Genomic DNA, 14,213 nt, shown 5'->3' on the forward strand with positions numbered 1-14,213 from the left:
CTCCAATTCTCATCACTTCCACTATTTCTTCTTTGATGTTTGCTGCAACATCATCATCAAACAGAGAAAGGGCAACAAGCTCTTCCGAAAGATACCACAGATCACCACCCATCTTTTCAGTTGTTGCTTCTGAGATACCTTTGTTAACAGTTTTATAAGCTTCCAATTCTTTATATCAGGACAAATCGTTGTTGGGAGCTTTTATAGCCAAAGGAGCTGTTATCCACGCCTTGATATAGATACGTGTAAAAAACACACATAGGTCATGGAGACCGTTTGCTCACGGCCCGTCAGGTGAAACTGACTTCGAAATAACCACACCTTAAAGGTGTATATCACTTTCATCATCCACCGTGCATGATGGCTTGCACCAGGTGCTTTAAAATTAGCTTGCCCCAGTGTAGTATCTCCAAGAAAAAGCAATAAGATTTCCATTAGTTCACGATAATCATCTCGAGGTTGCTTTTCCTTGGCCAATACTACATGAATGAACTGAATAAGGTCATCCTTAATATCTTTAACACCCGCTGCAGCTTCTTCATCAGTGGAAGAATCTTCATAATTCTCTTGAGCTATGTACTCTTACTGCTCGTTGAATATAACCGATTTAGAAGGTACTTCCTGCAAACATCACATGCTGTGACGGCGGAAATGTCCGCCATGCATTTCGAGGCCTGCTATTGTGTCTTCTAATTATACAACTGTGTTTTGTGAGAATTGTGCAATACACAATTACACATTTATGTCGTAGAGTGGAACAATTATGTCTTTTGAGAATTAAGCAATACAAATTTGTGTCTTAGAGTGGAACAATTGTGTCTTGTGATTGCTGTTAAAATACTGTGATTAAGAGTGCTTTCAGGTGTTTTCATGTCTGCACAAAGTTGTTTAGAGGGGTTTCAAAAAATTTATTTCATACCGCATCACACCCCCTATACATAGTGTATGGGGAAATTTCTAGGGCCTTGAGGAACCTCTAAACATTAATATTTTTCAAAAATACTTCACACAGGGTGTTTTTATCCAAAATGGAACCTTTTGGGAGGGTGAGACCTAAAAATTTCAAAAGTCAAAAAATAAGGACCACCCTACTGTACGTTAAGCAGACATAGCAGTATGTAAGTATAGTACAGACCACTAAAAGGATACATGCAACAGTTTGAAATCCACTGATATAAATTAATAGAGTCATATCTAGGCTTTAAAAAAATAGAAAGTATATATGAATAAAAACAGTTCAAAAAATGACTACTTTTGTTGCTTAATTTTTACTTTAGATTAATACAATGGTTTTTACAGATGAGTTGGACTTCAAGTTTTAAATACTTTTCTTGAATAATATGCAAAGTTATTATGAAATGACAGTTTAAGGCTTTACGCATTCATTGTTTTTAAATGTGGATTCATTTAAAAACAGTTATTTTTATTTGATTGTTATCTGGCTTATAAATGCAAATGTTAGGGGACATACTATAATAGGCCTATTTTATTGTGCAAAATTTCCAGTACAAATTAAAGAATGGTTGAAGTGAGTCTTTTCAAATCACTCTGAATACTGTATTTTCTACTGATTTTAGTTTGTTTGCCCTAATGATGAAATGTATTTACTGAAAATACAGAGCCATTAAAAGCATGTGCTAACTAGGTATATATATGAATTGTATCTGGATACCAAGTTGATTTTTTTTTAAATTTTACACATGACTTCCACATCAAATGGAGGCGTTTCAAGCCCAAGTTCTCGAACAAATAGTTCCCATAGTGAAAGAAACTCAACAGTTCTAGCAAGTTTTCAAGATTTCTTGCAGTTTAAAAAAAGGTTTGTCGTTTAAAAATTTTGTTGTTTTCATTGCTTTTGCATAAAACATGCGGAGCGGCTTCGTGTTCTTACTTTGCTGCGATTTGATTTCTTAGATCCCATTAAATCCTATTTGATGCAAATTTGTCAAATAATAAACATAAACAAATGATACTTGTTATATATAATATTTGTATGATTTTGAACTTATGTGCCATACCACAGATTTAATATTTATGTCTAGTGTCCTTCAGCCATATGGACTGAAGATGCACTATTTTATGGATTAGTAAGGTAGACAGGATTAGTAAATATGATATCGTAAGATTTTGCCTATTTGATGCAGCCAAGCTTATTTTTGTCTGCTGCAAGTTTGTAAAATTAAAAAAAAAAAATATATATATACCGGTATATACTTTTGTATTTTCAGGCGAATCCATGGTCAGCAGACTGTACGCACGCTATTGCCTCGGCATCTTTTAGAAGATGAACAATTGCAGCAGTGTTCTGAAACTGAAGAGAATTTACAAAAAATACGAAAATATCACAAACATTATTCCAAAAATAAAATTCGTACAACCAAATACACAATTTTGTCATTTATTCCCAAAAATCTTTTTGAACAATTTCATCGCTTTGCCAATTGTTACTTTGTATTTGTCATTTTATTGAACTTCATACCCCAAATTGGTGCAATTCAACCTTTTCTATCTATGGCTCCCGTTATTGTAATATTATTAGTTCAAGCAATCAAAGATTTATTTGAAGATTATGGAAGGTATAAAAACGACTCTGAAGTCAACAATGCATTATCTGAACTTCATTTAAGGTACATGGCAGTTTCACTGTTCTAAGTTGTGTCATTTGAAGCTATTCAGTAATTTGAATTTTATCATTATCAAGCTTCCAGTGAATCTATTTTAGCATCAAGTTATAATATTACAAAGAAAAATGAGCTAACTTTCCATTTCTTTATTTGCAAGATATCATTTAAGTATTTTTGTGCATAGCAGGCCATAGTTTTTGTTAAATATAAACAAAACAATATGTTTTGTTGATTATTATTTATATATATATAAAATTAATGCAAAAAAGAAGACTCTTAAGCAATTATAAAATATTGTGTTTTTTGAAAAGCAGCTTTAGGTGCATGCGACAATAGATTCCACTATGGTATGCAGTGGTTATCCTGTGGTTAAAACTGTGGCGGTTAACAGTTTTTAAAACAGTGGTGAACCTTTGGCTCAGTGGTTATCGCCTTCGGCTCTGGTGCTGGTGGCCCTGGGTTCGATTCCAGGTCGGGTCATACCAAAGACTTTAAAAAGGGTACCGATTGTGTTCTTTCTTGCATAACGCAGTGAGGATAAATCGGGTAACAATCTGGTGACATATCACCCTCTTCCAATCTGCCTTGAGCCAGCATGGAAGCAGTACGGCTCATAAAATCACATGGAATCCTGTTAAATAACCCATGTTGATGCACAATCTGCTGCAAGCGGAGATAGCGAATGATTACACTGGTCTACACGATTTTTGCTCTATGAACTTTGAAAACTGATTTAGAGTAATTTTTGGGTGCTGAATCCGAATCTGACCTCGGATTTATGCTATCACGTCAGGTTTGTGAGATATGATAACAGCATATTGTTACTTTTGTCAAAAGTGGAAGATTTGACGTTGCGTTTATTGCACATACACATTGTGCAAGATCCAGAAATCCAGGCCATGTGGTGCATAAGTAGCTGAAATACACCTACCAATCATAATTTTGATACCAATTTGTTTTCTAAGCAACATTATTAACAAGGCAATAATAACAAGCTAAAAGGGAGGCTATAAGTGTAACTGACCCCCTCCCCCGGTCAATGTTTTGCATGAAACCACAAAGATTTAATCAAGCCTATGACAATGCTTGTTCAGTAACCATATTTAGGCTGTTTTGGCCTGTCTAACACTAACCTTTCGCTACAGCACTGCATATGTTGGTGGTAAACGCAACGCCAAATCTTCCACTTTTGACGAAAGTAACAATTTGTTGTTATCATATTTCACAAACCTTACGTGATAGGATAAATCTGAGGTCAGATTCGGATTCAGCACCCCAAAATTACTCTAAATCAGTCTTTAAAGTTCATGGAGCAAAAAAAAATTCTTTTTTTGTAGACCAGTGTTATATATTATTAATATTATTATGGTATGCAGTATGCACTGATGGTCACCCTAGGTTTTGGGATAACTAGGTTGGTTTGTATATAACTGCCATAAAAGTTGCAGTGTGGTGTGTTTCTTTTATAATGGCACTTATAGGCTACTAAGTGGAAGTTATCCAGAAGACAATTTCGATTACCTTGTCAGTAAGAAAATAATTGTTTTCTGTAAGCTATATCTATACTGTGCTGAGTTTACAACCATTGTGTTAGTTTTATGGTTAAATTACCTCATTTTGCATTGTTCCCAGTTTAATCAACTTTCTATAAGATTTCTTACTTGTAGTATTATATACTAATTTAGTTTTGTGGCTTGAAGAGTAAATTGTGTTGTGGTCGATTTAATTGCATGTAAATTTACATAATTTTTCGGCAGTCGATTATAGCAAGAATTGACAGAGTTGTTTCATTTCACTGTCTTGTGTCAAACCAACATCCCTTTTGTTAGTTTGTTATAGATTCATTTTCGTCTCTGAATGTGAGAAACCAATAGAATATGAAGTGATTGGAATTCCTTGTTATTTTGAAGTAGCTACCTTGGTCTGTTTACAACAGCACACAATTGACTATCTGATTGCACGTATACTTTTAGTGAATATGTTTTTGAGTGCAGCCTTGAGTGTTTCTATGCAAAATCTTAAAAGCTTGTTTAATAATTTGCATACTTTTTCATAAGTTTTATTGCAAGTTCAATTAATTCATCGGCGTTATATTTAGATTTTGACTGACACTACACTTAAAATACCAACCGCTATGGCTGTGGAGCTTTTTCGTTTCCATTTGAACCTTGCCGGCCATATGCTGGTGCCTTTTCGTTTGCCATTTCCTGTGCTGCTCTGTACATGGTTCTTGCGATTGAAAAGAGCTTCGCTGATAATATCTTATGTCATAAAGGGTTAACAAAAACATCTGTGTTGACTTGTCACCCAGTCTTGACAACGTGACTATTAGTAACACAAACAGCGTGATGAAATATCTTAAGGTAAGGTATTAGGTAAAGGTATGCATGTCGTTGTTGGGCTTAGGGGTTATTTGCAATATATATATATATATACGGTTTCTTGTAAATTTACAAATCGGCTCAATTGTTCTATTTTTGAAAAGGATTTCTAAGATTTACATAAATCTTCATAAGTTTTCTACAGAAATGAAAAACGTTCCATGTATTGTTTTGTTAAATTAAAACCCAATTCTACTGTTTAAACTATGTGGTGGTGTTCATGCAATGGTTAAACGTTTTCATAGTGACTAATTTTTTGTTTTTATCATGTTTACTTGGAAGGAAAGGAAGTAAAAAAAAAGAAATTGACATAATGATTTCCGCAGTACAAGCAGCACGAACATACGGAATAGTTGGCGATTTTGCGTTTGAACAAATATATACAATGTGTATTCTAGACTCTTATCATGTTCCAAGGGCGTTAACTTTAATCTTAAAAGCGTTTATTCTACCAACGTAGGCTGGTGACTTTTTACATTGTAGTGTTATGTTTTTTCAGGCACACATTGGTTGGTACTTGAAAATTATTAACTAGGATCTGTGCGTTATTGGTTTTTCGCCACTACGTGGGTAGCTCGATATTTCCTAACCCTGATGCTCGGAGTATTGTGGTTGGTATCCGCTGTGATACTGTATTTTTAAATTATTGAGTTCTTATTTTGCATTGTAAACGAGTTTGTAATCCTTTAGTTCTAGTCATTTCTGCTTGATGTTAAGGCACCAAACTAGCTAGCAAAATTGTTCTTGTTACATTGATTTTACCTTTTCATACATTGAATTGGTGTAAAAATGAGGAATTTCGTTGGCTAGGAGTTAAACGCTTCAGATGATTTGTTAAAATGATCATTTTCGTGCACTGTGCTATTGTATGAAAGCTACAGTCGGTCGAATCAACTCATGTAGAATTTTTTTTCATAATACACGTCCTATAATTAATCTATATATACTATAGCTTTCAGTCTGTTTAGCCCAACACCCACTTTTACTGACATTTTTATCGCACCGTAAGATATGGCGCAAAAAGGAAAAGAATGAAAAGTCGAAAACACAGACCAATGTCTCGTTTTTTCCAGTAACTGGAGTCATTGAACTTTGCAACTGAAGCAATTTTGCATGAATTCCTATCATGTTTAAAATGATGGGCATTGGGCACATTATTTTGTTCAGGCGAATAGAAAGTTCCCTCATATTGACTATGATTGTCTGCCTACTCGCGAACCTCGCCCCTCTGGATTGCGACTTTCTTTTTAGTATATATCTGATAAATCAACGAACTGAAACTGACGTATGGTTTAGTTTTGAAAACGCCTCATCATCTGTCAAGTTCTTTGGACAATATTCACTCACAGTTTGCCTTGTCATTGTTGTTTGAGAGTACAGTGTTTCACAACAGTTTGGTTTGCTGAAAGTGGGTTTAATGGCCGTCGTATACTTTATGGAATAACGACAACACTTTTCGTCATGTTTGTTTCATCCTGCACTAAAACTGAAAGAACTTGTTGCTCAGTGCCATTTTAGAAGAATGTTGCCTGCTTGTTTTGTGTGACGTAACAAAACCTGGCTGATCGCCATTAACTTGTCTGGGTGCTCAGATGAACATCTTTGTTTTGCGATGACACCATGACAAGCCAAGTTCAAGTGCAAAAAATCAAATCATTAGTTTGAAGTTTGAGCCCACTGCGCTATAGCAGGCATTGCTTACCACAGTCAACCGATGCTGTGAGCTTTGGACTTCCAGCGTTATGATCAGCAGGTTGGATTTTGTAGGCTGTCGATGTTTTGTACGACTAAACGTGTATGACTGTATGTATATAATAACTGCTGTTATGAAAACATCGGCATTGCTATGGTGTGTTTTTTCGGTTTATCAGCCAAATTGAACGCTTGAAGAACAGTGTTTTTGATTTGTGATGTAAACACACGTTGTTTCATGCCATGTACAGGTACAGCAGATGTTTGCACAATATGTTTTTTCGAACACTATATCACGTTGCTGTTTGCTTTTCATGAAAATTTTCTGAATGCTTTGCTACCGTACCGGTTCTGTAGCACCAAGCACACTGCCAAGTTAATGCACTTTAACTCGATTCATATCTTAAACGCTTCTGAGTTAAAGCTCAGGTTATGCATTAATTAAAAATATGATGGAATTCCGTTTCGCTTAATTTTATGCTTTTCATTGACAATCTTTTCCAAACGGAACATTTTTCACATTTCAGGGTTAGAAATGTCACTTTCAAAGGGTCGTTCACATAGTTAAGTGCATTTCTCATCCCAACCCTTCAAAGGGATAGGGTTGTGATACATGCTTTCTTGGCTTTTGTTTGACTGATTTCTTGTTGCTCTATGTCTCTTAATTTACCATCTCAGCGATGGCCAACACAAGTAGACAGAACAAACTATTTCCATTGCAGTCACATCAGTGAAATGCCACACAAAGAAGCGTATTTGGCTTGAATGTAGTTTTCTCCTTTTGTCTGCTCCATTTGACTTTCTTTGGTTTGTCACACCCTTTTATTGGAACAGCGCTGTCCTGTTATTTTTACCAAAATCCTTATGTTATTCTTCAACGTGACGTAGATTACTTTTCATGAACTTGTCACGCATGGCCAATCAGCTTGGTGGCTCACTTTACGTTTCTATTTTAAGTTATTTATCTATATAATCACGTGGTTTCGTTTTAACGTATCGCCGTGTAGCGTGACCAGTGGATACTAAGGTGTTATCGAACCTTGACCATATCGCCTATCAGTGGTTCTTAACATTTTGCGTTGTTAGCACAACCTTGGATTACCAACCATTTCTTGAACCCCCTCTTAGAATTGCTAAAACGTAACAGTCGCCTGCAGATCAAAATGTTTGTTGAAATCTGGTAAAGCAACTTTGCTTACGTCATATCGTAACTAACCTTAATAATCCAGCATCTCAGCACCGCCTACAAACAAGCCTCACACCCCTGGTTACGAACCACTGGTCTATCTGGAGATTTAAACGCAGTAAAAACTGAGGAACGTGATAATATTCTACCTTGCTTTGTTTAGCCAAATTTGGTGGTCGCTTCGAAAAACGTTTTGTGGGCTCCTTTCGGGTAACTCATTCTCCGTTTTTTTGTGACATCTAAAAATCTGGTGTTGAATATTTCTGAATAAATCTTGCAGCAAAAAGATATTTTTTTGGTTCTTAGCCTGGTCACGTTTTGTGTTCTCATTATCAGCTACGGCAGAAAGTTGACCGGAATTTCCATCTGCTGATCATCATAATGTGTCACTGTGCAGCAAACGTGATAGGCCTGTATCAACCATACACAAACAATGCAGTGCATTGGTTTGGATTTTAAACGCATTCGTAGGACGGATGCAACAAATCGTCTCAAAGGCCAACAGTCGCTCATTCCGTTTGTAGTTGCTAAAAATGCAAGCGGCAGGATAGCTTTGGTTTGTGTTTGTGTGGTTGTGACCTCAGAATGTATTGCTGGAGATTATTTCTTCTGTGAAATGACGCATTAAAGTTGAATTGTAACTATCCAATCATAATTGTTTAATTGACCCATCAAGTATCACATGAACAACCATTACAGTAATACTATGGTCATATTTTAAACAGTTAACATATAACATATAATGCGAAATCTCTCGTCCTTTGGGAAATCAATAGTTTCGAAGCATCTACTATTCTACTGAAAAGCTTTTCCATGAACTTGATATACATGGCCTTGTTGATTGAAGAAAACGTACAGTTAAGCAAAATCACCTTTCTGTTGGGCAAGCTGGTTCTTATTTACGTTGATTCAACTATTGTAGGCATTGAAGCTATGTCAAAAAGTCTTATTTGCTAGCAGAGCAATTTTCTTGACCGAAAAAAGCAAAAATTGTTCACGTTGCTCAAACGATTTTTTACCCATAAGACTTATTGTTCTTTTTTTACCAATTCGGCGTTGGCAGCAAGTTGACAAAGATCGGTTGCGATGTTTATGCCGACATTGCACACAATATTTATGTCGTTGCCTGTAAATGTGAAGTGTGACCCGTGGGGTTGGCACGCTGCTGGTTTTAGGGGCAATTTTATTTCTTCAGCTCTCCCCTACAAAAATGTCGATAAACTAACTGAGCGATGGCACGAAAATTCTTTATGTAACTGTTCATAACTTCCGCTATTGTGTCAAGAAACGTGTTATACTGCTTTGTCATGTCACTTGGTTTATTTATGTTAAATTTCTTGGCTTCTGTTTCCGATGACGTAGTTACATTTTTAGAAAATTGAAAAACAGTTGAACAATCTCAGGTTGACATCTTCTTGCATGTTGAGAAAAGTAATCCCGAAGAATGGTGTGAAACGTCATTGACTTGTTAGTAAGGTGTAAACTCTAACTGTTTGGCTTTGTCAGTACCGTAGTCACTTTTAATGCTGGTTGGAGTTTCCTGGTTTACGCTGAAATTCGGCTTCTGCACTACAGGATGCTTATCAGGCTTGCGCGATATTGCACGTTGATTTTTCTTGATTTCAGTGATGGCTATTTTTTTTTAATTCACAGCTTTTGATTTTTTAAGTCATTATAAGCATTTTGTATTTAACTCTCCTTCATTTGTTGTAATTATATATATTACCTTTATGCCACAGATCCAAATGACCTTCATGCGTGACGCGAGCAGTCATTGCAGTCGTGTTCGTTTGTAATTTTAACTCTAAATTGCAGTTTGAACTGCTTATTTGCAATCTACGACGAGCACATGCAGCTTTATAAAAATAAACCTGCATGAAAACCATATTTTGCGTTTTCCATTGTTTCGGTCATCAAACAACCAAGCACATTGTTGGGCCTATATGACGGAGGGACGACTGTTGCATTACCAACTTAGCGTTCATTTCAGTGTTTTCTGCCAACGTTAAATCGATGTAAAAGCAATGACTTGTGGGCCGGGCTGTGATTGAGCCTCACCAGTCTATAAGAAGTGCATTGCGACGAAAACGTTGTAAACACCTTCAGACTAGTCCCTGTTATACGTTTGGTTTCTTGAATGATATCATGATGATTGCCTGAAGAGCGTTGTTACGTTTATGCTTAATAAAGCGCCAGCGTGGCCTGACCTACAGGCATAACGATTTCCGTTTGTAAACCAAAATTCTTAATGATTCATTAATTTTTTGCTGTCGAAACTGAAGCAGTATGATAACATTGAGCTGGGATTGTATTGGTCATATGAGCATCAAGAGCGTTTGCCTCAGGCGTTCCTACTTGCATAAAATATTTTCAAATCCCATGACTTTTACATGAAGTACAGGTTCACGTTCTGTCAAGGCAAACATGATACAATATGGCATTGCTTTCCATTGCTTCTGATTCGCTTTTTATGAAGATAACTATTGTATGTCGAAAGATATTGAATCGACGCGAAGTTATTTGAATTCCTTAGTCATCCTATAGGGAACTTTTTTGTTGTTTCTAGTCTCAGCAGTATTGAATTGCTGTGAAAGGTGTAACCTGACTCGATTATGTTGCTTAGAGGAGATCACTTAAAGAAAGTTTTATGCTAGCTTTCTCAGCAGCATATTTGACAAAACATCGTTTGGTATTCACAATATGAATATCGAAAATTTATAGCAAACCGTATCTAAATATTTCACCACAACGAAAAACCTGCATTCGTTGATTCATATACCCATTTGTCAAACGAATCTAGTCAAGTTATTAATCGTAGAAACTCTGTAGCTTGTTCACTGTTCAGCCCTAGAGAATGCTAGAAATCCTTTGTAAGTAACATTACTGTTGAAAAGCTGAGTTGTCCGTTACGTGTATTCACTTTGCTGGCACTGCTCGATGAGTTAAGGAAGACATTGCTATATTGGAAAAAAAACTATTTTATAAATTTTTTCATTCATTATTTATTTTCTCAGACTGCCAAGTCTCATTGACGACCTAACGTTTAGGAAGATTTCTATAAACAATGTTTTGTTTTGCAGCGAGGATAAGAAGTATCATACTGTGCCATGGTCGGAACTTCAGGTTGGGGACATTGTGCGGGTGGTTTGCAACAGTGTGATACCGGCTGATGTGCTGCTTCTTCATTCGTCGGACGTTGATGGGAGATGTTTTATTGAAACTTCGAACATTGATGGGGAAAGTAACTTGAAACAGAGAACGGTGGTAAAAAGGCACTGGGGACTTCAAAACGTGAGTTCACAAGTGCCATTGCATTGCTTTGGACATTGGTAGATTTTAAGATGAATTCAAAACTTTATCCGAACTTTTGTATTCAAGAAGAAGGTTGAGAGACGTTGATAGTTATGAGTCATGGTTGACTGGAAGGGTCTTACCTGCCACACATTGTTGCAGTAAATAAAGCAGCATTGCTCAAGACGTTTCTCAATTCAAGCCACAAAAGTGCATGCTTAGTAGGTATAGAATGGTTGTGACCAATATGATATTTACTTAATTGCCGCAACTGCATTTGTATAATTTGTATAGTGTTGTGATGTCACTGCTTCACGCCAAGTTGACTTTTTTCTATGTATTCCGTAGTTTTTTTTCGGTCAAGCTATTTTCATTTTTCTGGGTTTACTTTTCACCATTAGCATAACAATACATATATTTTACTAGTTTGAATCAAATAAATATCGATTTATATCTACACTGATGTTGTGATGCGTATGATGTGATATGATGACGGCTGTGATGCGTATGATGTGATATGATGACGGCTGTGATGTGTATTGATTTTTGTCGAGGATTGATTTTTGAACAGACTTTGTTGCCGATGTGTTATTGACGCAATTTGTCTGGCGCCCTTGTCAGCGTCTTAAAGTCGTTCAGATCACCCCCTTCCGCTGAGCGGTGAGCGTATGGAGTGCTTGCTCGATGTCGATCGGAAGGATGCCGGTCGGACACCTACCGAGAGCGCTCGGTTGTATCTTTGGCAGGGCACTTAAAAGGCATGCTTGAAAGTGGACACGAAGATTGCCTTCCTTGCCTTCCCGTCCACTTCATCTAAATTGCCAACCACTATGCATTAGTCCAGATGCAACAAAAATTAGCACTGTGTATGGAGATGTCATGCAAATGAAAGGAACAAAACCTTCGGTTTGTGACGTCATATCTTTACGTCATTTGCCTGGTGAGTTGTTGAAACTTGTCATTCTTGTTTCAGCCCAACGAATTTCTACCAAGTGAGTTTAAAAGCATAATCGAATGCCAGACACCCAACAATGAAATCTACAAGTTCCACGGAAACATGTGAGTATTCCATTTAACTCATCCTATAGAGCTTTTCGTACCTGTAATTTTCATTGTTTCTGGCATTGAACCATAGGATGGAAGTGGAACATATACAACTACACAATAACATTCAAGACTGTTGTTAGTTATAGTTGTTTTCTGGATTTCTATCTGTAGTCATGAGGTGTTGCATCACATTTCATTTATGTGGTTTCGATTATCTTGTAATATATAAATTACATTTCCAATTGCACAGAACTATTTGTACGACTTAGTAATTTGACGTTTGTTACAACCCCAGCCTGCATGTCTGCTTAACATTTCGTTCTTATCGGGAAACATTCTCCTCATTTGCAAGGCTTGATCGCATCCCACAGAATCCATCTTTTTTTCATTGATTTAACGTTTGCAGACTCTGACGGGTTTTACTGCCTGGAATGTTATCAATGATTTTAATTGTTGTTGAACAATGTATGATTGTGTTTTGTGTCGACTACATCGCCGCACTACGAAAACTACAATCATAGTGCACAAGTCGTGTTAGTTAAAACATGATGTGGTTGAATGGCTGGCTTTGTAATCTTTTATGTTTCAACTTTTCACTGTACCGGTAATTCATAGAGAAGTAGACAGTAAATGTCATGATGCAAGACAATTGCACATGAGAACTCTTATCGCGCCAAGCCAGATACGTCCAACTTTGGTAACGAAATAATCACATTAATTAGCTTTGCTTTTTTTTATATATACTAATATAAATCTTCTGCGTTTAGTGCTTTTTATTTAGTGTAAGTTTTGGTAAATTTTTTAGCATGAATCATGATTTGAAAATCTATTTTAGTAAGGTTAACTTGACTGGTGTGAGCATAGTCGATTTATTATTTCTAGTTATTCTTGCTCCCAATCTTACAAAATAGATCAAAAGTATCTTGCTTTACAGTTAAGCTTAAAGATTGGTCTTGTTTGCTCAAAGTCAATCATTAACATGGATGCTATTGTCTTTCTGTGTGTACTGAGTGCCATTGGCCGTTTCCAAACGAACCAGGAGAAAACGATTGCTATTTAAAGTTTATTTTTTTATTCTAATTAATTGTGACGTAGAGGTCACATGTGTGGCTGCCTCATGTTCAATTGCGAACTGTTACAGCCACAATGTAATACAAACAAGTTACTTCATCGAAGTTTTGTGTAGAAACTCCCCACTTGAGACTTCGCCGTCATGAAATTGATTTTTTTACCATGTTAAAATGTACACATTGTTTCCTAGTTACGACCCTATTAATAAACAGCATCAATTTCATGAATATAATAGGCTACTGGTTTTCACATCTGAAACTTGACTGCTCTATCTACAAATTTAAATCTTTTAAAATCGCTAAAACGAAAGTGGTTTTGCGGTGAATCTAGTAAACGTTGGAGGTCTTTTTATTGGCATTTTGGACATTTTATATAGTTTTGTTCTCGCGAAATTTAGCAATAAACCGTCAAGGCGAGATTTCTAGATGGTAAAAAGCTTTGTATGTCATTGCCAACGTATTAGCGAAGTACGTTTTCGTAGTTTTTTTTTCTTTTTTATCTACATGAGGGTGGCAGGTGACTTCGTTGACCCTGTGGTCTTGCGCTGTCATCCCAGTACTAGCACCACATTCAATGTATTTATTTCTGTATCTATATATGTATTAATTGATGTATACGTGCTGTAGTGCTAAACCAAATAAAAAAGAGTCTGAATGCTGTGACTCTTGACTCAAGACTTTGTTTTCAACGCGTAGACCAACAAGCCTATGGGCTGCACCAGTGCACCACAGACATTGCGACAACACCATTAAACTGTGGAGCTACTCGTAAGGGAAGCAATATTTTGTACTGCACACGCAGTGCTGGGATCCGAAATTAGTGCTTAAAATCAATGGCCACTTTTTACTTTAAAAGGTTTTCAAACCCCCCCACAAAGTCGCTCATGTACTCAAAAGAACTAATAATTTATTTCAATAATCC

At 36.4% G+C, this 14,213-nt stretch overlaps 1 protein-coding gene across 1 annotated transcript in view; it reads left to right on the forward strand.

Moving 5' to 3' along the window:
- The first annotated feature begins 1,700 nt into the window (after positions 1–1,700).
- Positions 1,701–14,213, forward strand: part of LOC145779700 (phospholipid-transporting ATPase VD-like) — a 36,893-nt gene continuing 24,380 nt past the window's right edge. Inside the window, exons 1-4 of the mRNA XM_082591337.1 lie at positions 1,701–1,819; positions 2,229–2,627; positions 10,964–11,174; positions 12,148–12,233. Of these exons, the coding sequence (XP_082447463.1) occupies positions 1,701–1,819; positions 2,229–2,627; positions 10,964–11,174; positions 12,148–12,233 (815 nt within the window). The remainder of the gene's footprint in view (positions 1,820–2,228; positions 2,628–10,963; positions 11,175–12,147; positions 12,234–14,213) is intronic.

The sequence above is a fragment of the Aplidium turbinatum genome, chromosome 11, assembly GCF_918807975.1.
Source record: "Aplidium turbinatum chromosome 11, kaAplTurb1.1, whole genome shotgun sequence".
Taxonomy (NCBI): domain Eukaryota; kingdom Metazoa; phylum Chordata; class Ascidiacea; order Aplousobranchia; family Polyclinidae; genus Aplidium; species Aplidium turbinatum.